This window comes from Adiantum capillus-veneris, chromosome 26 (genome assembly GCF_014529385.1).
Source record: "Adiantum capillus-veneris isolate H3 chromosome 26, ASM1452938v2, whole genome shotgun sequence".
NCBI lineage: Eukaryota > Viridiplantae > Streptophyta > Polypodiopsida > Polypodiales > Pteridaceae > Adiantum > Adiantum capillus-veneris.
Window position 1 is genome coordinate 84745924 of NC_140956.1, and position 25489 is coordinate 84771412.

The window sequence follows — 25489 nt, forward strand, 5'->3', positions numbered from 1 at the left end:
TGGAGACCCGGAGCTATTCCTAGCTCTTTGAGATTTCCTCAATGAAGAACTGAAGATCGGGTTACCACAATTCTCACCGATAGATAGGTCTAATGAAGTGCCAATAGAGGAGGAAACCTTAGATCCGCAACCCAACCTGGATGAGAACTCTGTTGTTGAAATACCTGTCAACAAGTTAGGATTGTCCTTTAAGGCGATGAATCCAATGCGACCTACCAATCACTACCAAAGGATTAACTATGAAGGGAATCCTTGATGGTGGCGTTGTGGTAAGCATTGTAACTAAACATTATTGGGAATCTATGGGGAGACCTCACGTTGGTACTATAAACATAGTGGTAAAGATGGCCAATGGGACCGTCGTTAAACCTATTGGGATGCTTGAAGATCTCAAGATTAAGATCCTTGGACACAAGGTAAGGCACACCTTCATTGTTATGGATTTTTCGAAGCACACTATGTCATTTAAAATGATCTTAGGATGCCCTTTCATGAGGGAAGTAAAAATGGTGCATGACTGATCTAAAAATCATGTCTACTTACAGCTCTAAGACTCTGTCATTTGAGTTGATCTTGTGACTTGTTGAGCACATCCTCTAGGAAACATTTAAAATTGACCATCTATCTAACACCACAATTCAGTCAGCCCCACTGCAGAATTGTTACATGTGTAAAAAGGACACCGATGCTAGGGAAGATTCCCCTTATATGGATGTTCTACCTGGAACGGTTGAGTCTGACAATGTGGGTTGAGTCCACCTAGCGGCAACCATAGACACTTGGGAAAATAGAGGGAAGACTTGGGTAACACCTGAGGTGAACGAAGTGCCACAACTCGTACCTTCAAATATGATAGGAACAATGCATATAGATTTTGATGACCTACAAGATGAAGGCTTGACTGACATTGGAACCAGTAGCATCTCAGAAGACTATAGCCCACACGATTCGAAGTCGGAATCATCAGTTGAAATTGACTTTGAATACAAAGAATCTGAGCTAAATCTTGGTACAAATGTGGGGACAAACCATTCAAGGCCCGATGGCACCCTATATGACAATCTATCCTGGAGAGGAGAAGACACGAGTAACAATTCATCTAGTGACTCTGTGCTAGAGACCTACCATAATAAAAAATTAGACAAGAGGAGTAAGAAACATAAGAGGCGATGATATCAAGAAAATATACGTGCTAGGATAAATGAAAAGAAATCTATCGCAAAATGGCTTATTTATATGGGGACATGTGATGCTCATCACCTAGCTCAGGAACAATGAAGTCAAATGAAGCTTCTAGCTCTTCATGTAGTTCATCTACGAAAATACAAGCTTTGACACAACCTCCGTCTACCATTGTACAAATCCACACAAAAACAAAAGACTCCGTACTTCCATTTATGAGTTCATCACCTGAAGCAACTTCTTGAGTAAGATCATGGGAGAGTACCTTACCACCCTTACAACATGATGAATCACCTAAGGTGGCATAATCCCATTCGTCAAAATCTTCACCCATCACAACTTGGAACAATTGGTTTCAAAAGGTGACGACAACTTTCCAAAAGGTATGATCTACCTAAGTAAGGGGGGAGTATTTACTAACAATCATTATTCGATTGCTTCCCTCTTAACCTTCTTCCCACACCCCATAACTTCCAAATCTTAGGGAATGTATATATATAGTCCTATACTAAAGCAAATTAAATTCAAAAAAAAAAAAAGAGGATGAAAACAATAAATGAGCAAGAGCGACTAGCAACAAGAGTGCACCCTATCGGATCCAACACATATTTCAAATGCACCATGTCACATCAAGCAGAACAAGAAACAACCCTCATGTTTTAGAGACCTAACCAAATCTATCTATCTTCTCAGAGATGACTAGCTCACCAAAGGCATGTGCTTCTATTTTTTATGAAAGGTATCCTTTTTATTTTTCTCAAGTGTTTCACATATGCTACCCTCTACTTTCTTGTGAATGGGATTTGGCAGAGAGACTCGTGTGTGAGAAAATGTTTGAGGAGTTAGAATGGCTAATATGTCTATGGACTACTAGTGACCCGTACCAAGTAACGAATGTTTCTCCGGTGGCACATGCCTATTCTTTTGCACAAGATGAGTATCCACACATAGCGAGGTTCTTGATTTGTTGGAGATCAAGCCTAATGCCCTAGCCTAGGAGTACCTTAGTCCTAGTTTAAATCTTCATTTTAAGGCTTTCAATAAGGCTAAAGGGTTTTTTGCTCTCCAGGGCCTTTTTACCTTTAGCACTCTAAATTCCCTCCTTAAATCACTCTAAGTTTAGCCATAGTCTTTCAGCCTCTCTCTCTCTCTCTCTCTCTCTCTCTCTCTCTCTCTCTCTCTCTCTTATTGAACCTTTTTTCTATATCTCTACAATCACTCCCTAGATATAGGATCTACCCCCTTTCCGAGCTCCCTATATATAAGGACATCACATTTTGTATATGAGTGCCTTATTTTCATCAAGCTACAACACTTGCAAAGAAGTTATTCTCATGCTTTGATTCAGTTTTTATTTGTTCTATTTATCTAATATGGTATCAGAGCCAGATTAATTGATGTCTGAGTAGATTATTTCATATCTACAAGCTTTCATCATGAACTTTCAAGCCTCGCATAGAAGAGCTGAAAGTTGCTCTACAAATCCTTAAAATTTTAGAGCCTCAAAGTGTTTTTTCGATAATCCGCAGCCTCAGCGAAGCTCTTTTGAAGCTCAATACAAGCTTTATGTGAAGTAGTGGAGTCCATTGGCTCGACACTGTCATCAATGGCAATCGGCTACAACAACACAATTAGCCAAAAGCAAGGGTAGGGATCTACAATCGGCAGTTTCGCGAGCTGAAAACCACCGCCCAAGTCTTAAATGAAGCAGCTGAAACCCTCCTTGCTCGTCAATAGCAACGCTGGCTCTTCTTGGTATTTCTGCATACGGGTCCTCATTAACATGAGACACCGTACCGATGTTTAATCAGGACCATTGTGGTCTCCCACGACCTTCTCTGGCAATGAGTAAAAACTCATCTTCGATTAGCACACTCACAAACGAAACTAAAACACCAGTAAACCGTGACGAAGAAGAAGTAACTTCCAAAGCTACATGCATACGTGGTCCTAGAATTTACAGGACAACTAGAAAAAAATTCTGCCCATACTGCAAAAATTGGTATGTTGAACCACAAAAACCCAAACGAATCTCTATTCAAGAAGCATTTGCCAATTACTAAGTAAATCATTCTCTTTGTACGGAGTTTTAGACACTGGTAGAGTAGTACTCTACTAAGACCACTCCTAAAAATGGAAATCAGTGATACATTCAACGGCACAAACTTCTTCACATGGCAAACTCGAATAAAATACAGACTTATGAAAAAGGGATTATGGGATATTGTAGGAAGAGAACCTGTAGGAACTTCAACTAGAGAAACTTCCACAACATTTGAGCAAAGAAATTTAAAAGCTCTAGGTATTATAGGGGAAGGCCTACAAGATGTCTTTATACATCACATTGGTTCTTGCACCACTGCACGAGAAGCTTGGGTCCTACTTAAAAAAGTATTTGGTACTACTTCCAAAACATCTAAAATCATGCTCTTCATAGAGTTTTTCTCATTGACAAAAGCCGCCGACACTACTATGTCAGCACACTTGAGAAAATTCAAGAGTTTATAGTCACAATTAGCAGGAATCAACAAAGATGTGGAAGAAGATATCAAAATAGATGTTCTCATCAAAAGCATTTCAACTCTTGATGATTATTCTAGCCTTGTTACCACCCTAACAAATCTTCCCGCACCTATCTTAGCTGAGGTGGAGGCATCTCTCCTAGAAGAAGAAAGAAGAATCCATAAGAAACATGAACACTTTGAAATACAAGGAGCATACCTTACTCAAAATAAGGAGGGCAACAGAAGACAATGACCATTCAACAAAGGAAACAGCTCAAGGGAACCTCAAAGGAACACATCATTTAAAGACTCCAAAAAGGGCATTGTATGCACATTTTGTGGCAAAGGCAATCACACAGAGGAGTCATGCTTTCTTAAACAAAGGATAAAAGCAATGTACATCGGAGAATCAGATTCAAAAGATGCAGATGAAGAAAAGACTGCCTCAGATGAGGCCAACCTTGTGCATATAGATGAAGAATGGGCCTTCTAAGGGTCTATACAAGCTAGGCGAAAGTCTTTTTTATCTCAAAACACCTTCCTTTTAAGTCTGCCTAGTATCTTCCTAAGCTGGATGAACTCTCTTGTTGTATCCACCTAAGAGAACCACACAGTTATAAGTGTGTTGTATCCTTAGAGTGAACCTTGAGTAGATGTATCACAAAGATTTTTTTGTTGTGCTAGGTCATCAACTTGAAGGAGGGTTTGTTGGAGATCAAGACTAATGCCCTAGCCTAGCAGTACCTTAGTCCTAGTTTAAATCTTCATTTTAAGGCTTTCAGTAAGGCTAAAGGGTTTTTTGCTCTCCAGGGCCTTTTTACCTTTAGCACTCTAAATTCCCTCCTTAAATCACTCTAAGTTTAGCCGTAGTCTTTTAGCCTCTCTCTCTCTCTCTCTCTCTCTCTCTCTCTCTCTCTCTCTCTCTTATTGGACCTTTTTTCTATATCTCTACAATGACTCCCTAGATATAGGATCTACCCCCTTTCTGAGCTCCCTATATATAAGGGCAACACGTTTTGTATCTGAGTGCCTTATTTTCATCAAGTTACAACACTTGCAAAGAAGTTATTCTCATGCTTTGATCCAGTTTTTATTTGTTCTATTTATCTAATATGATTAACATATGTGCACACGAAGATGATGAAGAATCTGAGGAAGACTATAGCCTCATTGAAAATGATTTTGTTTGTCTAGATGATGAGGATAGAGGCCTAGCCTTAGGGATGCCACCCGATCTATATAATATCCTCTTCCCTTGATTCCTTAAGTGATAACAGATAGATCGGTTAGGAATCTAGATTTTGTTTCATCTTGTTTTCCAAGAGTTTTGGTCTTTTCACACTGACATGCCTCCTAGAGGTATAGTGCCTTGTTGCTTGATATTTTTGTGTAGAACTTATATGGATCTCCACCCATATGGCTGAGGACATTTGCTTCGACAAAATGAGCAACTCCATACCTCCAGATGTACTACTCTCCATGATTCATGCTGGTGGATATTTATAATTTGTTGATTGTGGTTTTCCATGGTTTGATTATATTTTTTTATCTGCCATTATAGCTATATAAATTTTTCTTTGCTTAAGTTGATGAACTAGAGTTTAGTCTTATGGATGAGCCTTGAGGTTAGGAGACCGTGACTTTAGGCTAACTCATTTACTTGACCACTAGTCCTAGTTCGTAAAATTATCTTGAGACCTTAGGAGTGTTTTAGGCATAGAGAAGCTTGCTCACTTCAACAACGAAAGACACTAGTGAGAATATAAAGGACATGGAAGCAAAAAGAAAAAGTACCACAAAAGTAAAATCTTAAGCTGGAAGAGAAATCCCGGCTTGATTTGGTACCTCACTCACATGTATTGTCTATGGTACTAGAGCCCTCAATGTTTCCAGTGTGGGCGTTTTTCTTTGAAAAGCAAAAAGCCCCGCACATACAAAATAAGCACACACGACAACTAATTTTGAATAAAAAAGAAAAAAAAAGACATGAAAAAGACTTCCATTAAGCTTAAAGTGAAAAGTTCAAGCCTTGTTTGGAGTTGTGAGAGTTAGTTGGCTAATCAAAGCTAAAAGGCACAATTGGGAAACCTTGCATTTAGATAATCTTCCTCACTTTGCTACAACTAGAGTAGTTGTTTTAACCTTAGCCATACCTACCTAATTGATAGATTTATCCATAAGCCCAAAACTCCTAATTGATTAATTCCATCAAAGTGCAATTTATTCGTCCTTAATGGCAGTGTAGCATTTCATAATTCTTTGCAATTACTCATGTCCTCATGTACTTTATATTTTCCTCATGCTTTATTGCCATATAGTTCCACTTGCATACTCTCACGGGGTGAATTTGTTGTGCAAACAATCTATCCCAGATTCTCTACTATCTCAAAGAACGAGCTTCACCTCACTCGCTTCCGAAGATGGAATCTACATCAAGAAGGGGGGCATGTTAACCCATGATGCCGCCATTATTCTTTTGTGCATATGTTTAGTCATGGGCCGAGCTTGTCGATCCCAGAGGTTTATAATAAAAGGTTGGTGATTGCCGATGAAAGACGCACCAGACCCATTTAGCACTGATTGACAAAATACGGATGCTCGTATATGAAAAGGACGGCAAGCCCTAGATAAGGCTCTAAAGTAAGGTTTTCAAGGATTCAAAACGTGCAAGCTTTTCTCTGGCTTCACCGAGAGAGAGAGAGAGAGAGAGAGAGAGAGAGAGAGAGAGAGAGAGAGAGAGAGAGAGAGAGAGAGAGAGCAATTGAGCATCGGCGAGCATGGCGACACGGAGAAGGACGCGCAGCAACACGACAACTTCTTCTTCTCTACGCCCAGACAGAGTCTCTTGACGGTAGCACTATAGGAGGTGCCTTGTAAACATAGAGCTTGTTGGCATCTGTCAGGTTGTGTGCTTGTAACGTCACGACTCGCACACGACATATAGCAAGTCCCTAGAAATACACTAAGCTTATCCATAAACCATAAGAATATTTTCTTGTGAGTTACATCCACCCCCAGAGGGGCTCCCAAGTGTCGGAGTATCTTTCCTTGGGACACTATCTCCCAAGTTCACATAGTTGGATCAAACGAGTCATTCTCGGAGAGAGAAATCATTCTTTGAGACATCAAAGGAGAACAACAAATGTTTTAAATGCTAATGTCACTTTCTCTCACGAAGAAGCCTCTTATAATTAAATTCCTATCGGTAGCCTTAGAACTTTACTTTCACTTTGTTTAGGGTTGCGTTTTTAAACTATTGTCTTAGGCCTTCCAAAGCCACAATAAGAAATTCTCTCACGAAGGACTCGCTTTATTACTTCATAGCCATAAAGTACAATGCTTTCCTCCAAAGATAAACTTTTTCTTTTGCCAAACTCATTTTATGTGAGTGATTTGTATTAACAACAAACAAACATTATTATCATCACTCCATGCACAAACCATGACATGGAGCACTGCTCAAGTCGATCCCTAAACCCGATACAATCTGAGAATGAACCCTAGAGTCTAGACCCCCCTCGCCTCCCTCAAAGCAACCTATCTTCCAAAGAGAAACTTAAAACTCTTAGCAAGAACTACCATGTACCTATAGGCTATCAAGAGGTAGGACAAAGGGTGTTTATTGCACCCATTAAGACCCATGGCGGCGATTCTATGACAAAGTAATATGGGGGAAAAGTATCATTTTGTCCTTGAGGTTACGGTTGTTGATACAATCTACGACAGATAGAGGTTACCTTCATGGTGTGTGGTAGCTGAGGAGATGACATAATCGGTACTCATATGGTGAGTGGGCAAGATGGGGCAGAGAATCATTGGTAGCTTCCATTGTCTTGAAGCCATGTTGCTATTGACAACACCTGTTCACAAAGCTTATCACAAGCAGAAGCCAACTTTAATACTTTGATCAGTTTGATGTCCGCTATGTTGTTGTGTAACTACGCTGATTTTGGCATAGTTACAAAAGCCATCATGATAATTCTCACATGACGACTACCAAGCCATCATTATTATAGAAGTAACTGATAATTATCATAATTATCAGATGATGCATAAGTATGCATCGTGTGATAACCCTTGAAATCCATTACAATACCATTTAGCAAGACCACGAGAGAGAGAGAGAGAGAGAGAGAGAGAGAGAGAGAGAGAGAGAGAGTGAGAGAGTTTTCGGATAACTTTCTCATTTCTAAGATTTGAATTATGCCTTCCTATCGAGAACCTCTTTCTCATTTGAAATCCATTACAAAACCATTTAGCAAGACCACGAGAGAGGAGCGAGAGCGCGCACGAGAGAGAGAGAGAGAGAGAGAGAGAGAGAGAGAGAGAGAGAGAGAGAGAGAGAGAGAGAGCTAGTGTTTTCAGCCTAAGATCTATTGATCCACGATATTGAGCAATGTTCATTTATTGCCTTGTATAGGCTCTTCTACATGTTTTCTAGACAATTTTACATGAGTTTGAGCTCATAGACCTGGTTAGCCATCCTAAGAGATCTTTATAGCTAATCTCTTTGCACTAACTTCTTTCAAAAATGCTTTATAAAGATCAAGTCCAAGATTCACATTCAAAATATTGATTCCCAAGATACTAGCTAGAATCATTGGCCATTGTATTACGAGGGAGAACTTTGACCAATTAAGAATTACTTTGATACTAATAAGTATGTGCAAAATTAATCTGGTTGTCAAAAAAGCCATCCAATGGAGACCCCACTCGCCCTTGACTAGCAAGCTCCCATCTTGATGAAGGCCAAGCATGCGTAAAAGCCGTCGTAAATGAGCAAATATTGAATGAACCTATAGAAATGAGCACATGTTAGCAGAGAGAGAGAGAGAGAGAGAGAGAGAGAGAGAGAGAGAGAGAGGGAGGGTAATATGCGAGGGAGGATGCCACGTGTTTGAGTTTACAAAATTAGCCTCTTGTTCTCTTTGCATGAATGGACACTTCTCTACCTCTACAAATGCACTTCAACGCATAAAACAACACCTCCAAAATGGAGAGAGAGAGAGAGAGAGAGAGAGAGAGAGAGAGAGAGAGAGAGTACCTCACAAATTAAGCTCAAGATTATGTAGTTGAAACCAACATTGAAGAGTAGAACCGTAGAGAGGCCAATAACTACAATGGCATGATGCACAAGAGCATGGGGTTGATGGATATGGAGGCTTGAATGTAGGAGGTCAAAGGCATCAAAGCAGAAGGCCCCAATGGAAAAGCAAAGAAGACAATGGGCGCCTTGCCATGACTTGTGCATCAATAGCTCGTGATTAGCAAGGCTCATCCATCCCTTTGAGTGCCATTGCTTGCATGCAATCCAAGTTGCTATGACAACATAAAGCACAAAACACTAATGAATGTGTGTGTGTGTGTGTGTGTGTGTGTGTGTGTGTGAGAGAGAGAGAGAGAGAGAGAGAGAGAGAGAGAGAGAGAGAGATTTACCAGAGAAGCCAATTAGTGTTGCTACAAAAAGAGCGAGAAGAGTGTTGGAGAAGAGGGGGGAGGGGGAGAAGAAGGGTAGGGTGAGGCGAACAACTAGGCTTGCCATCATGGTAGCCAAGATGGGCCATAGGTCCCCTCGATTTTGTGTGATGACCATGCAAGCCAAGAAGGTAGACCATACTATGAACAAGGTCAAGTAGAAGGCTCGAATGAAATCTTGATTGCTCTTCTGTTCTCCCATTTCATAGTTGTCTGTCATTGCAATTCCCTTCATATTATGCAATGAAAGTCCTCAATACCTATGTAGGTAAGAATGGGTCTCTTCAAGGTAGCTCTTATTGGTTCAAACTATCAAATCATGATCCAACCCCCCTCCTTTCCATTCCAATCTAGCAAGTCACTTATGATAGTAGTGCTCCAACAAAACTCATGCATGAGACAATGACTAAACCCAAAGATAATGCGAGAGAGCGAGAGAGAGAGAGAGAGAGAGAGAGAGAGAGAGAGAGAGAATATTACAATATTACACCTATACACTTGAAAATTAATAATTATATCCCGCAAACGAGAAACTCTTTCCCCACTAACGTTCGCAAAAAATCGAGGTTCAATGTATTTTTGACCGGCTAAAATTACAAAATCCCAGCTAGATTTCAAGCTTGCCTTCAAGAAAACCGGCAAATTATTATAAGGTTTAGTGTAAATACTATCCTATGTTTCAAATTTTGACCTAGAAACCGAAAAAGTTTTAAGCGTGCCCTTATTTTCTTCGGTTAGCAAAAATGTTTTTGGCAAGCCGATGACCTTCTACATTTTTCAAATTATTACGGTTTTTAGACCCACCAATTCGTGCAATCTAGTCAAGCTTTGCGTTTTAAATACTTGTAACACAAAGCATCGAAAGGGGGTTGAAGACCCACGTTGACATTTTAAATCAAAAGTGAAGAGTGAATTGAACCTAAATGTAGGTTCAAAATTACATTTTTGCAAAATTCACAATGGTGAAAGTATAAAATTAAAAAAAGCACAAAGATTTACAAGCTGTAGCTAGGCTCCTACCGGGCCATGGCGTCTCCCATATACCACATATACACACGCAATTCATCGGCTGAGAGGGGAGCCACCCTACAATGAGGACACCAATCATGAAGACTCGCTATATAAGTGATGAACCCTCAACTTAAGAAGACCCCACCCACTTGAACGTGCCAGTCAGCCATAACGGCCTCAATTGCCCTATTCTACTCTTCTGAGTTCTTCCATTTCCTAGTGTCAAAGATCGCATCCCTACTGTCTTGAATAATCTCCTTGAAGCTAGTTGTTTTTAGGGCGTTCTCAAAGACCCAATAGTTTCCATGCCATGAAGAGATCATTTTTGAAGAACCCTATCTTCCAAGTCTTTTGAATCCATTTACAAACCTTCCTTGTCAGGCCATAGATCACTGGGCACTCCCTGAATAAGTGAGGGAGGTCTTCATTAGTTGTTCTGCATTGCGAGCATCTATCTGGACCAATAACTCTGGCTAGAACCTTCACACCAAAGTACCTTCCATAAAAATACCTTCATCCCATGCCGCTGTTGTGGGCACCATATGTTCTTCGCTATCGACACCCATCTTGATTCCGACCATTGCTTACCCCATTGATTGTTCAAGGGGAACAACCAATCCATCGAAGCCATCAAGGAGTGGTAAATGTCCTTGGTTTGCGGTTTAAAAAATTGTTGTCCTTGGGCCACCGCCATGCTTTCCACTCAAACTTCGACTCACAGATTGGTATACCTAATCCATCCAGCCTTTCCAAAGCTCTATTGACCATCATTCTTTTAATTCCATTGAGGTGGAATTGTGTAGACAATAGGTCCATTCCTTTCCACCTTTTTTTGTTGTTGTCCCAAAACTGGCCCAATCGACGTAGTCCTTTGGTATTAATCTTTCTAGCAACTTTCGTCCAGAATCGGTTCAATAGGATGCTTCCCCCCTTATATAGCCATGGGGACCAATAGTTAAAGAGTTATGAAAATACCTTGTTATCTCTCCCCATTCCAAGGCCTCGGTTACCCCGTTGCATTTTCGAACAAGCTCTCTCGTAGTGCCCCCAAGCCTTAGGCTTGATCACTGAGGGGCAATCAATTTGTCGTGCCTCTCAAGACCTTTCCATTGGCCACCTTGGGAGCAAAGTTTCGTGTTGCCCATCATGTCCTTTGTCATAATAGCTCACACTTGGTCTTACTTCTTCGTAACTGTTACCACAAACTTGGCACACTGCGTCTCCGCATGAATGGCAAGGTTCAGAATCCCGATGCCACCTTGCTTCACCACAGTCTCCCAGCTAGCTCATTGCCATGGTGTTGATTCTTCCGGTTTCAAGAATCTTTCCACTTGGATTTGGCCAACTTTAGCAATGGAACATGGAAGGCTATGTATGGGAGCATAAACACATTGATCACTTTCAATCTACTTGGGAAGGGAAAAGCACATAATCAGACCTTCGCATCTTGTTCCTAACCTTCTCCAAGACCCATATAAGTCTTTGCTTGTGAGTCACGTCCACCCCAAACAGGGCTCCCAAGTGCCGAAAATCCTTCCCTTTTGACGTTACCACCACGGTATAATTTATACACTTTAATAATTCTTTTTAAAACAAAAAGCTGAAAAGAAAGTCACGAGTCCCGTCAACGAAGGGATGGCACAATTTTGGATTTTGCTTTTACAAACTACAAAATTAGTTCAAAAATTTGTTTGGCTTTCTCTTTTTTCAATAACGCATGCTTTAGTTGGACACTTTTGTGCCCTCTTAATAATTTCTTACTAATTATTGCTAAAGATGCCAGGGAGGTTCTTTGAGATGTGTTGGTTGGTTAGCACTCTTGGTGCTTGTAGCCAATCTGAGCTCTTCTTTAATGAGAGAATTATGGGTGTGTTTGAGGTCATAGTATCAATCAAATAGGGATGCCCACTAGCCCCTCTAATGTTCGCTATTGGATCCCACCCTCTAGTAACATTACTCGAAGATAGTGCTGCGAGGGGGGAGGTTCAAGAGCTATCCCTACCGAACAACGGCCAATTTTTGGCGAAGCTGTTTGCAGATGACTCACTACTTTAACTCAAAGCGTGCACTGAGGTAATTAGGAAGGCTCTAGAGATTGTACAATTGTATACCATAGCATCCGGGTCAAAGTGTAGTATTGAAAAATCCAAAGGAAAAATCTTTCGGCACTTCGGAGCCCCTCTGGGGGTGGAGGTAACTCACAAGCAAAGATTCCTATGTGTCATGGAGAAGGTAAGAAGCAAGTTGCTATGGTGGGATTTTGTGCTTCTCCCTTTTTTGAGTAGAGTGAAAGTGATAATTCATTTAATCTCCCCTATATAACCTTCAATGGTCCTCTACTTAAGCTAGCCAAATGTAGTTGGAAGGAGTCCTTAAAACCGGTGAAAAGGCTTCTGTGGAAGAAAAACACTAAAGACTAGATGCCTTGGGAGTGGGTGAAATGGGAGGTGATTGTGAGACCTATAGAGCAAGATGGCCTCAGGATTCTAAACCCCAATATTCATGTAGAGGCCTAGTGCACCAAGTTTGTGGTTTGCACTCATGAAACAAGATCAAGCATGGGCTATTACAAAAAAAGCCAGTGGCCAATGGAAAGGGCTCGAGATGCATGACAAGCTGCTTGTCCCTCGATTGTCCCTGGATGGGTTGGCTTGAAACCTGGGGGTTTGACGGACGAGCTCACTCAAAAATCAAGAAAGCAACAAACTCACTAGAATGAGGAGAGTTAACAAGGTATTTTCATAATTTGGTAACTCATTGATCCCCCTGGCTCTATTAGGCGGGAAACATCATTCTAAACCCATTTTGGAGGAAAGTGGCCAGAAAGGTCAATAACAAAGGTAACAGATGATTGGGCCAATTTGGGATTACAACAACAATAGTTGGAAAGAAGCAGATCAATTGACTCCTGAATTTAAACTCAGTGGGAATGAAAGACTGATGATCAACAGAGCCCTAGAACAGTCTGACAGTTGGTGTCTACCTAATTGCAAGTCCAAGTTTGAGTGTAAAGCATGGTGGTGGCCCAACGACAAACATTTCTTGAAATCGCAAACCAAGAAAGTGCACCACACCCTTATGGTTTTGATGGCTTGGTTCTCCCCATAAAACAAGCAACGGTAGCCTGAGTTAAGATGGGGGGCAATCACGAAGAACTTCTGGTGTCCTCAATGGCTGCACAAGATGAAGGTCTTTTTATGGAAGGTACTATGGGGAGCCTTATCGCCTGGGGTGAAGACTTGCGCCAAGGGTATTGGTCTAGATAGATGCTCGCAATGAAGAACGGCTAATGAAGACCTCGCGCATCTTTTCAAGGACTGCTCGATGATTTGTGGCCTAGCGGGAAAGATTTGCAAATGGGTTTAAAAGAACTAGAAGATATGATTATTTAAGAATGATCTCTTCGTGCAAGGGAAGGTGTTTAAGAGACGAGCTCCTTATTGTAACACAAATTGTTACGTCAAATAGGTCTAGAAGGCTAGAAACCTTCGGATCTTTGAAAATAACATGGAAACAACTAGGTTCACAAAGATAATACAAGAAAGTAGGGGGCAATTATCTCCATTGGGAAATGGATGGACACCTGATGAGTGGAACATGGCAAGTGGCAAAATAATGAATGACTTATTTAGGTAAGGGCGTGGGCCCTATCTCTGTCGTGGGGGGGCGCCCCTTTCAACCGATGTAATTGTGGTCTATTAAAGATGTCATGGCTCAGCATGAGCATGGCAAGAAATTGCATTTTTTGGTCATGATAATATAATCCACTCACTAGTGTGAGTTTTGCAAAGAAAAAAAGATGCCAAGGAGTTTCTTTTTTTCCTACGGAACTCACAAAACCTTTGAGTGGTTATATTATTAAACTCAAAAAAAATTCAGAGGAGACCCTGCTTAAATCCGAGCCAGGGTGCCAATAGAACCACGAGAGTACATAGAACCATAAACACAACATCAAGAGGCAGCTACCTATTACCATATACATGTGGTAGTGATGTGTGTGAACACACTAGGACCGCCGGGGCATTTTTTCCCTCTTTAGGAGGTTTTTCCCCTCGTGCATTGTATATATGCCCATCACTCTAGGGCTGTCTATCTTTCCATTGTACACTAAGTAACACACTCTCTATTGTGTGCCTTGAGCTTCCTTTGTCTTCTCCAAGCTGTGTGCATTTCTCTGCAACCCTTATTCCAACAATTGGTATCAGAGCAGGTTACGTCCTCCCGGGCTTAGTCGTCAGCTGCTCCAACACACGCCTGCTCACTTTCTCCAATTTTAGTGAGCTTTGGCGAGCGTTTGCAGGTCAACAAATACTTCGGGTACGCTCGTAGAGCACAGTCTGCTCAGATTTCTGATTCGGACTCATTTCGGCCCCCATTTCCATTACAGGCAGTGCTGCACATGCTATTTCTTCATTTTGTGCAGAGTGTCTATCAGTGTTGTTTTCTGCATAACAGGTGCCTTACAGTCTTCTACAGTTTTTGCTATATAGCACGTGTTGTTCCCACTCCGTTTCTCCTATTTTTGGGCAGTTTTCACATTAGGTGCAACATTTACCATGGCTGACAACAACACAGATGTCTTCAAGATGTTTGCTGCTGAGGAAAGGTTGGATGGGGACAATTACCCTATGTGGGCTTATATGATGCAACATGTTCTTGTGTCAAAGGGCGTCTGGAATATTGTTTAGGGCATTGATGTACGTCCTGGTTCTGAGGATGTAGGCGATGTTGAGGATGTTGCAGGTCTTGCTGAAAGGATTGTTGCTATTAGAGTTGTTTTGCCTACGGTAGAACAAGCTCGTTGGGATGTAAAGGATGCGCAGGCTCATGCATTGATTGCGTTGTCTGTGAAGCGCACCATTGTTCCTCACATCTGTTCAGCAAAATCTGCAAAACAGGCTTGGGATATTCTAGCAGGTCTTTATGCAAGCCGCAATGAGGCTAAAATTTCTTTGCTGCGTAAAGAGCTGGAGTCGAAGATTATGCATGAGGAAGATGATATAGACACTTTCCTTGCTAGTGTCAAGGATATCAATGAGCAACTTATTTCTGCAAGTGAAGTCATTTAAGACAATTCCCTTGTGCAGACTGTTCTTGATGCCTTACCAGACTCTTATCAGACTTTTGCTAGTACTTGGAGACTTATGACCCAAGGAAATCCAAAAGTTGTCAAGTTTGATGCATTATGCACATTGATATTGCAAGAGTCACGTTCCAGAAAAAACGGGACTAGACAGCGTGCAGTTGAACATGCTTTTATTGCTTCTCAAAGAAAGGGTGGTAACAACAATGCAACCACTTCTTATGGTTCTGCTGCGAGTGGCAAAACTTCTCTTCCTAATGCTTCTGGTGGCAGCACTTCATCTGGCAATTCTGGTGATAAGGGCAAAAAGAAGATGCATTGCCATTATTGTAAATCTAATGATCACTTGATCAAGCAGTGTCCTAAGTTGAAGGCCAAAGAGGCTAAGAAGAAAGAGGGTGGTTCCAATGCAAATGCTGGTTCCACTACAAATGCAGCCATTGTTGAGTCTTCTGTGAAAGGAGACTGTGATTCTGATGTCAATGCAGAATGGTCTTTTAGCGCAGAGTGCACTTACAATCCTGCTTTCCATGATGCATGCTTGTCAGTTGCTGCAGATTCACATGTGTGGTATTTTGATAGTGGTGCTACAAAGCACATTACCTCACATCGTGAATTGTTCACCTCTCTTGGGTCTGTCCCTCATGGGAATTCTGTCACTTGTGCCAACAACGCCTCTTATCTGGTTCAGGGAATTGGAAAGATTGTGCTTACTGCTGCAAATGGCAGTTCCTTCACACTTGTTGATGCACTTTATATACTTGGGATCAAGAAGAATCTCTTGTCTGTATCCGTACTTGTTAGACTTGGACTTGTAGCCAAATTTTTGGATGACAGATGTATAGTTCATGATCTCAGTTTTGGTGATGAAATTGTTGCATCTGGCCTTTTGTGCCGTGGGCTGTATAAGCTCACTTTGTATGACAAGTGTGGACAAAATTTTGCAAATGCTGTTGCAGATTCAAGGGCTATTTCAGATGCAAAACTTTGGCATGCATGTTTTAGTCATCTGAATTTTGCCAGTTTGCTGCGTTTGCAGAAATCTGATATGGTTGCTTCTTTGCCGCCTCTTGAAGCATCTGTCAAACATGTTTGTGAAGGCTATATTTTGTGTAAGATGCAACGTTCTAAGTTTCCAAAGGATGGTTCAGTTCGGGCCACATGGGGGTTGCAGCTTGTGCATAGTGATGTTTGTGGGCCCATGCAAACTCCGTCCTTGGGCAATACCTGTACTTCGTGAATTTCATTGATGATTACTCCAGGCATGCATGGGTATTTCCGCTTAAAGTGAAGTACAAAGTTTTTATGTGCTTCAAACAATTTCTGGCTATGGCTGAAAATGTCTTGAAATGTACTATGGGCACCCTCCGTTCCGGTCAAGGGGGGGAGTATATGTCTCATGATTTCAATGCATTTCTGGCTAGTCGTGGGATAAAACACCAATGTACAGTGCCTTATACACCTCAACAAAATGGGGTTGCTGAGAGGAAAAATAGGTCACTTACGGAAATGGCACGATGTATGGTCAAAAGTCAAGCTTTGCCGCATTCTTTTTGGCTTGAGGCCATCATGTGTGCCACTTATGTACTAAACAGGTGTCCTACGAAAGCTTTGTAGTCTATTACTCCATATGAAGCATGGCATGATAGAAAGCCTTCTATTGAGCACATGCATGTTTTTGGATGTTTGGCATCTGCTTTGGTGCCACAATCGCATCGCATAAAATTGGATGATAAGGTTGTCAAATGTATTTTTGTTGGTTATAGTGCTGAAAGCAAAGGTTACAAGTTGTATCATCCGAAACAAAACGTATTCTAGTTTCACGGGATGCAGTGTTTGTGGAAGATTCTATTCAAGCCTTGCTGTCATGTACTAGAGACAATAGTGTAAGCTCACAGGACATTTATGACACTTTGTTGCCTCTTTCCAGTGGTGGAAATATGAATGTAAGTTCCAATGAGGCAAATGTACAGCCTATGGAGCTTTCTGAAATGTTACAGATCAGTCTATTACTGATGCAGATATACATGATGTACTTGATGAGGAAAGAGCTGAAAATGAGTAGGCAAGAGGTATGCCAAAATGGCTGGTGCACACTTTGCGTAACAGTAAATTGGATGCACCCTTGTCTAGTCGTACTCGTTTAGGCTCTCGCCATGCATCTTATGCATCAGATTGTTATGCATTGGCTGTGTCTAGCTTACATGATGTTGAGGAGCCTCTCTCTTTTGATGAAGCACATAATTTAGAAAATTGGATGGCTGCCATGCAATCAGAATATAATGCACTTATAGAAAATGACACATGGACTTTATGTGATTTGCCTCTTGGAAAAAAGGCCATTGGTACGAAAATGGTTTACAAGTTGAAACGCAAGCCGGATGGTGAGATCGATCACCATAAGGCTCGACTTGTTGCAAAGAGTTATGCACATAAAAAAGGCATATATTATGAAGAGACTTTTGCTCCCACTTCTCGTATGACTACTGTGCATTTTCTATGTGCATTGGCAGCTCATTTTGGTTGGGATGTACATCAATCAGACATTGTTACTGCTTTCATGAATGGTGACATATTTGAGGAAGTTAATGTAAGACAGCCTCGCGGTTTTGTCATAAAAGGACAAGAGGACAAAGTGTGCAAATGTAAGAAGGCTTTGTATGGGTTGAAGCAATCTCCTTGTGCTTGGTATGAGAAAGCTGACACTCATTTGGTCAATGAGGCTTTTGTAACAGTCCAAACAGAAAGCACATTGTATGTAAAGCGTGAGGGTGATGTATTTCTCATTTTGGTTCTTTATGTAGATGATTTTCTGATCATTGGACCAAATGAGAGACATATTGCTGAATTTAAGGCTGATTTGAATGCTAGATTTGGGGCTGTTGCATCATTACTTGGGTATACATTTTAAGTAGTGTGATGGTGGTATTGGCTTGTGTTAGAAAAGTTACATAGAAACATATGTAAGTTTGGACTTGAGGATTGCAAAACTATTGCCACTCCCATGGAAACATATTTGAAGTTCAATCTACATGATGCTAGCGATCCTACTGATGTCACTCTTTACCAAACTGCTGTTGGCTGCCTCATTTATGTATGCAACACAAGGCCAAATATTCAGTTTGCGGTCTCACAGGTCAGCAAATTTATGTATAGCCCAGGGTCTAAGCATTGGAAGGTTGTCAAGAGGATTTTTTGCTACCTTAGTGGCACTTTACATCTTGGCTTGTTTTATCCCAAGGGGGGATCATTGCCGCCAGATTTACATGCTTTTTCGGACTCAGATTAGGCTGGTTGTTTTGACACGCGAATGTCCACAAGTGGTTTTTGTTTCATGCTTGGCAGTTCATGTCTATCATGGTTGAGAGAGAAGCAACCTACTGTGGACACTTTGAGTTGTGAGGCTGAGTACAGGGCAGTCTTCACAGCTACGATTGAGTGTGTATGGCTCAGACGCCTTATGGCTGATTTGGGTGTTGGACAGGACACTGCCAACACTATCTACACTAACAGTCAGAGGGAATTGGCAGTTTTGAGAAACCCAGTTTTTCATGCTCGCACAAAGCACATTGAGGTGCATTACCACTATGTCAGGGAGAGGCTCTCAGTAGGAGAGATCAGCTTGAATTATGTGCCAACATAGGACAACCTTGCACATCTTTTCACAAAGGCATTGTCTCATGAGAAGCTCGAAGATTTCCACAAAGCTTTGGGCTTACTCCGCTTTGTGGACTGATCATGTCCTCAGGGCATGGCACTTCCCTTTACTCATGTGCCAGCTCTCGTTCACCGCATCACTCCAGGGGGGATTTGTTACCATATACATGTGGTAGTGATGTGTGTGAACACACTAGGACCGCCGAGGCATTTTTTTCCTCTTTAGGAGGTTTTTTCCCCCGTGCATTGTATATATGCCCATCAGTCTAGGGCTATCTATCTTTCCATTGCACACTAAGTAACACACTCTCTATTGTAGGCCTTGAGCTTCCTTCATCTTCTCCAAGCTGTGTGCGTTTCTCTACAACCCTAATTCCAATACTACCAAGACCAAAAGGACTACCACTCCGGGATGATAACCCCCCCAAGATGAAACAAAGAGATACATAGTGTTTGGTGGATACATCGGAATGTCACCCAAAAGCCGGATACATGCCAAACTTTGCCGTACTCAATCATTTTTTCAAAAGAAGTTGTGTAATTCTGTTTTTGATGATTCTCAAATTGTCATACAGTCTATCATTTCCTCTTATTCTATCCAAGCCTACAAACCTTGTAAGTGGCCAAGTGGCCGTGGAAAAGGGTTTCAAGTTTTTAAGTCAAAATCCTTAGTTTTGGAAGGCACATTATCATTATCTTGGGGATTTATTGGACGTCAACTAAGAGATGAATTGTTGCTACAAGTTGTAATTAATCGTTCTCCTTGTCTGGTAATCAAAATTTTGATTCCAAATAGCAAAAATTGTGTTCCTTGTCTTTTGCTCTTTCATCTAAGTGTAATCATTCTCTTCTTTTGTAGTTCGCAACATCTTGTCTATGAGCTAAATGCATTGATTTGCGGTCTTAAATGGTTTTTTTTTAATGTTTTGACCTTGAAGAGTGTTTCTAAGCTTGAAGGGAACCTTTCCGTGTAGTTCTGTTTCAATTTTCTGTACATTTTTTGGGATGGATCGTGATTTATGTACCTTCCCAGATGATTGCATAACTTGGTAGGAATATTCCCTTAGTTGTTGTAACACCTCTCCTTAAGTTTTGCTGCATTCCAAATTTGTTTGGATGCCGGGAAGGCGTGATGACCTAGAGCGGTGAGATTAGACATAGACTGATTTTCTGACTAGGAAGTGGTTGATTTGCTATTGTAGACATATGAACATTCATCTAGGTTCACTTATGTGAGATTGAAAATATGATTGAGTCTCCGTGCCCCATCCCGAGCTACTTCCTTGCATATTGACATTATGTTAGTACCAAAAAGCTATGCTGCAGACATCCGTCACGGCGACCCGCTAACATTGGCGTCGCTGCCGGATCCTTAGGTGGTGAGTGACCTAGTTGTATGAAAAATCCTTTCCCAAATATTTTGACACCCATTCCATTTACACTTAGACAGTATTGCAGCTAGACGTAGGTTTAGTGCTTAGTAGAGACTGGAGTCAAGGATTCGCCAGTGCTACTCCTTGTGAGCAAAGAAAGTTGTGAGTGAATTACAAAAAAGTATATCTTTTTCTTTGATTTCCGATGCTTGAAAAGGATTGTTTCATTATACATTTCGTTGTCATTTCTGTATTGTTAAACTCATTTATATTTGTGCATATACTTTAGTTTATAGGAGTAGGTTAAGTAAAAAATTCCACCATCAATTGGGGCCAAAAGAATCAGGGTACAAACTGTCCAAAACCTTATTTTGGTACCGAAGACCATAACCCTGAAAAGTTGTAAAATTGATGGTCAAAGCTTCAAAGATAAACTAAACTCAACAAAACCTGGCAAAAAGGAATTTACAAGCTTGTAGGAGACAAACTGAGCAGATTTTTCCTAGTTTGCCTGTCCAACATGGATCATGATCCATGTACCTTTTAGGCCAAATAACTAGAAACTGTTTCCATTGTTTAGGACTGACTCTCAGACACCAGAATACTAAGTTTGGTTAAAATTAGGGTGCTAAAAGAACATCCAAATCAAGGAATTGGGCTAAGCTGAACAAAACCGTGAAAATTAAGAAAGTTTGGGAAAACTGAACTTTTATTTGTCCAAATTCAAAAAGCGGTGAGAATTGGGTTCAACTAAAGGCAAGGAACCAGTAGGAGAAAATTCATGACCAGACGTTGCCAAACATGGATCGCGATTCATGTACCAAGTTGACATTTGTACATGATAATTGACCAATACACTCTTGAGAACTGAGGGAACAACTTTTCCAAAAGGGTCCAAAGCAAAAAAGTGCAAAAACCTGATCTAAACACCAAAAAGTAGTTGTTTGTAAAAAATCGCAAAGCAGACACAGAATCTTGCTTTTGGCCTGGAAAAAGTGGGTCAAATCCAAAAAGATTTAGGAAAAGTATCACCATAACCACTATTACAAACTCACCAAAGCTCATGCCAAAATGATGTCAAACATGGATCACGGTCGGTACCTTATAAGGATTTTGACCTGGTAATTTACAGGTGGACAAGTGATAAGATTTGAAGTACATTTCCCAAAACAACTATTGTCAAAAAACTTCAAAAAGTGGGTAAAAAAGGAAGAAAACAACTCAAGGTGAAAAGGTGAAAACCACTGGAACATAATAGACGATTGACTTTTGATTGAACTAAAAAAAGTCCAAATTCTACAAAAACCATAAAGCTAACATCAAGGAGCCAAAAGGTGGCTGTGTGCTAATTTTCAATTCAATCTGCCAACTAGGTTCATGGATTGCAATCCATGTTCCTCTGACACAGATTGATATAAAACCTGCACCATATTTAGTGAACATCCCAGGAACTCTAGTGATCATTTCAAAACTAAATTGGGATATCCAAAATCAAGCCAAAAGCCCAGAACTGTCAAGCATTCTGAGCAAGTGCCAGAATTGACCTAATTTTAAACCCAAAAATTCATTTTCAAAAATTCTAGTGCCAAATGACCTACTAATCATGCTGATTATGTTGGTACCAAGAAAAGTTAGTTTGGCCTCCCAACATGGATCACGATCCATATTCCTCTAAATTAAAGTAAGAGTAGAATTTGACCAAAGAGAGAGATGGTCCCTAGGACCCTTGTGGCTTTTTCAAACAATTGGACCTGAATTGTTGGTGTTGTGAGCAAAATTGTGGAGTACTAAAGTATCTAATTAAATTTTGCTGAGTGAAAGCTTGAACTAATAAAAGTGGCTGTAAACTCATAGCCAATCAAGCATTTTTTGACAGGTATGACCCAACACGTAAGACTAAATCGGGGGATTCAAGTTAGCCAATGAGGTAACAAGGTTGGATTTTGTAAGATAAACTCTTCATGTATTTGTGATCAAGAAGATCATACCACTCAACTGAAGGTAGTGTGAATAAAAAACCACTGCATCCTCTAGAAGTTATTATAGAGGAAAGTTTTTCTAGATACCTCATTAGAAAGATCAAACACCATAATGACTGAGGAATCCAACCAGGTGAACCCTAAGGAAGGAACTTCCACGGGGCCAGGTCCTTCACGACCTGCATCTGACGTAAAATTGTTGTATCTAAAATTTCAATGCAAGAATGAGCTTAAAGCCAAAATCTATAAGGATGGAATGGACCGCTATTGTGTTAAGTTGGAAAACAAGCCAAGGGAGTTCAAGGACTTTGTAGATGTGGACTATGACGGAGACAGATAATTTGATCGGGAAGGAATGATGTACCTAGTGGTTCACAACCCCGTTATTGTGGAAAAATGGGGATTGACTGGCGCAAGGACAAGGTAGATGAAGAGTTAGTAGATGAATCACCCAAGATGGACAAACAAAACATTGTGCTTAGGTGCACTAAACAAGACGGAGCGGCTTAATATAGACAACACTTACGTGGGGCTATATAAATTCAATAATGGAGAACAAACACTCTATTAGATGCGTTGAACCCCGCATCAAGGAGCTGACTGACCGCAAAAGACTATAGGTTTCTACATACACAGAGAGATAGTATCCAAGTGGTCATAATGGATAAGCATGGCCAAAAATACTCTCCTATGGACCGTAAGGAGCTAGAGCGATATACATATTTTGGTGGACCACTCCACCGACACTATGAAAATTCAGAGGAAGTTAAACCCATGACTACTCAAACAAGACCAAAAACTGGGTATGTAAGTCCAGTAAGAACCAGAGTGGAAGATTCTGTTGGGCACCAACGATTCCTGAACACAGGGCCCATGGGATCAATGGGGTCTAGGGCTTCTATGAACACACATAGAGGTAGTGTAGCACTTGATTTGACTTACACAACTAGAATCCCTCTAACTATTACACGAGATTGAACAGAATGACTTGATGAACGTATGGTGGAGAGGACACCGATTGTAGTGCCCATGGGAGAAAATGAATCCAGAGAGACCATATCAGGAGGACCAAGGATGGTTGTGGAGTCTAGACACATGCGAAAATCTCAAGTGGCAAAGTGCATACCCAAAAATTATAATGGATTGAGAGATCCATATGCTCATGTATCAATCTTCAAACAAGTGTTGAGGACTGGATAGATAACCAATTTCCATACTCAATATGAAGGATTTGGATTGACCCTAGAAGGAATGGCCTTGACTTGGTTCCAACCTTTAAACAAATGAGAATTCCCAAGTATTGAGCAACTTCTTTGAGAATTTGCAGAGGAATTCTCAAGGAGAGGGATTAAGCATAATACGGTCTCCCAAATCTATGCATTTAGACAAAAGGAGAAGGAAGCCTCGCTTCAATTTAAGCAATACATTGAAAGGTGCCTTGCTAGAGAACTAACTTAGGATGAGAAACTGTCAGTCCTTTTCATAGAAGGATTGTGAAATGACACTTTCAAAAAAAACTTACACTTAAAGGCATGTGTTACTTCTGGTAGACAACTGTAAGGCATATGGGGATGTGACGGAGGACACAGACTAAGGGACGAGTAGCACCTCTTCAACCACTAGTGAATCCACAATGAAACTCGGTGGGAAAAACCCAACTGTGACGGACGTTGATCAAGTGATCAGAAGGATGAACCAAAGAAACATGACAAACCCAAACATACAACAACAGCCCACACAAAAATGTGACACTTGTGGAGGAGATCATCCAACTTAGTGGTGCAACATACAACCAAGTTTGGGAGCAAATGTATAATGCGTGTATTGAAGTGGTGTGATATTGAACAAAAAGGGACAAACCACGAGACCAATGAATGTTCTACAATAGAAACTATGTTAGAGAAAGACAATACGAGCCACCTGGAGGAAAACCGTTACCACCCCCTCCAAGATACCAAGTAGGACCAAATAATGCAGTCCAAGGGCAGGAAAAAACTCAACCTATATTGGGACATCAACCTCATTTACCCTACGAAAACAGGGCCATGGTAAGAATTTTAGAACCTATAGAGGCACCTGTTGATCAAAATTGTATCAAGCTCAAGTGGATCCAAAATAGAGCCAACAATTCCAATAAATACGATCAGAAGAGTACAAGCAGAAGAGGTTGCAAGGAACATCCCAACCAACCAAACTAAGATAGAGAATTTGTCAATTAGAACCCCTAGGAAATCTTGGAACACAAAAGACAAAAGAGTAAAAGAAAAATCAGCTTTGGAAACCAATTGCAGCAAACAGAGGAACAATTAAGAATGAAAAGGGACCTTAAAGAAAAGGGTGATGTAGTAAAACCATCAGTAATACAATCGAGAGGATCTGTCTTGGTGGACAAGGTCTTTGAACCTTTGGATGAGATATTGAAAGCTTATGAATCTAGGTTAAAGCCCAACCAAACCCAAGAGCACAGAGATGGGATGAATTTGCAGGCAGCTACGCCAATTTCTGAAGTGAAAGAACCATGGCCACAAGAGTTGTGGAAGGATATCAGAAACAAAAAAGATGGAAGTGCAACACTTGAGTCAGCTCCTATCACTGAGATCCATCTAGAACATGAGCTCTACCCAAATGATATTCGATCACTGTATGGTGATGTAGGTACATAAATATTGGAAGATATCAAACCCTAGTCCTTGAAGATGTTACCTTCATTCATTGGCAACCATGAAACCAGATTAGAAGTAAGGAAAGTACCATCTCAATGGAAATCTTGTCCTAAGATGATGGATACCAAAACTCTTCATGAGTTGATGTCGTTCCCTATCTGTTGTGTTGCTAACTCTATCTGAGTTACTGTATGTAAGACCTTATCTTTGGAAAGAGGTGGAATTTGTTTTGGAGAAAATAGGGTTGGTAATTCCGCCACCGTTTGTTTCTTAAAAAAAACCAAATAACCAGACCTTGAAACAAACTAAACATGAGCCAGTACCAGTGAATAAGGTGGGAGACTATTGTGAAGGAGAAGAAGGGAACATGACATTGCCCGTGGAGTACAAAGGAGTAAAAATGATTGCTATATTGGAAGTGATCCAGAATTTCCATACCAACCAAGACAATTTGGGAAAAATGGGAAAGCTTGCTCTAAGGAAAACTAGAATGAAACCAAAATTAGCGGATGGGTAGTTAGAGAGACCTATTCGCATTTTGGAGCAATTGGTAGTAACCTCC

At 40.8% G+C, this 25489-nt stretch overlaps 1 protein-coding gene across 1 annotated transcript; it reads right to left on the bottom strand.

The window, feature by feature from the left end:
• Positions 1-8042: 8042 nt before the first annotated feature.
• On the bottom strand, positions 8043-9419 carry LOC147423760 (uncharacterized). Its single transcript, XM_086501597.1, has 3 exons — positions 9123-9419; positions 8731-9005; positions 8043-8482 (listed from the first exon to the last, which is right to left on the bottom strand). The coding sequence occupies exons 1-3, from the start codon at positions 9394-9396 to the stop codon at positions 8171-8173; spliced, it is 861 nt and encodes a 286-aa protein (XP_086357723.1). The 5' UTR covers positions 9397-9419; the 3' UTR covers positions 8043-8170.
• Positions 9420-25489: the final 16070 nt, after the last annotated feature.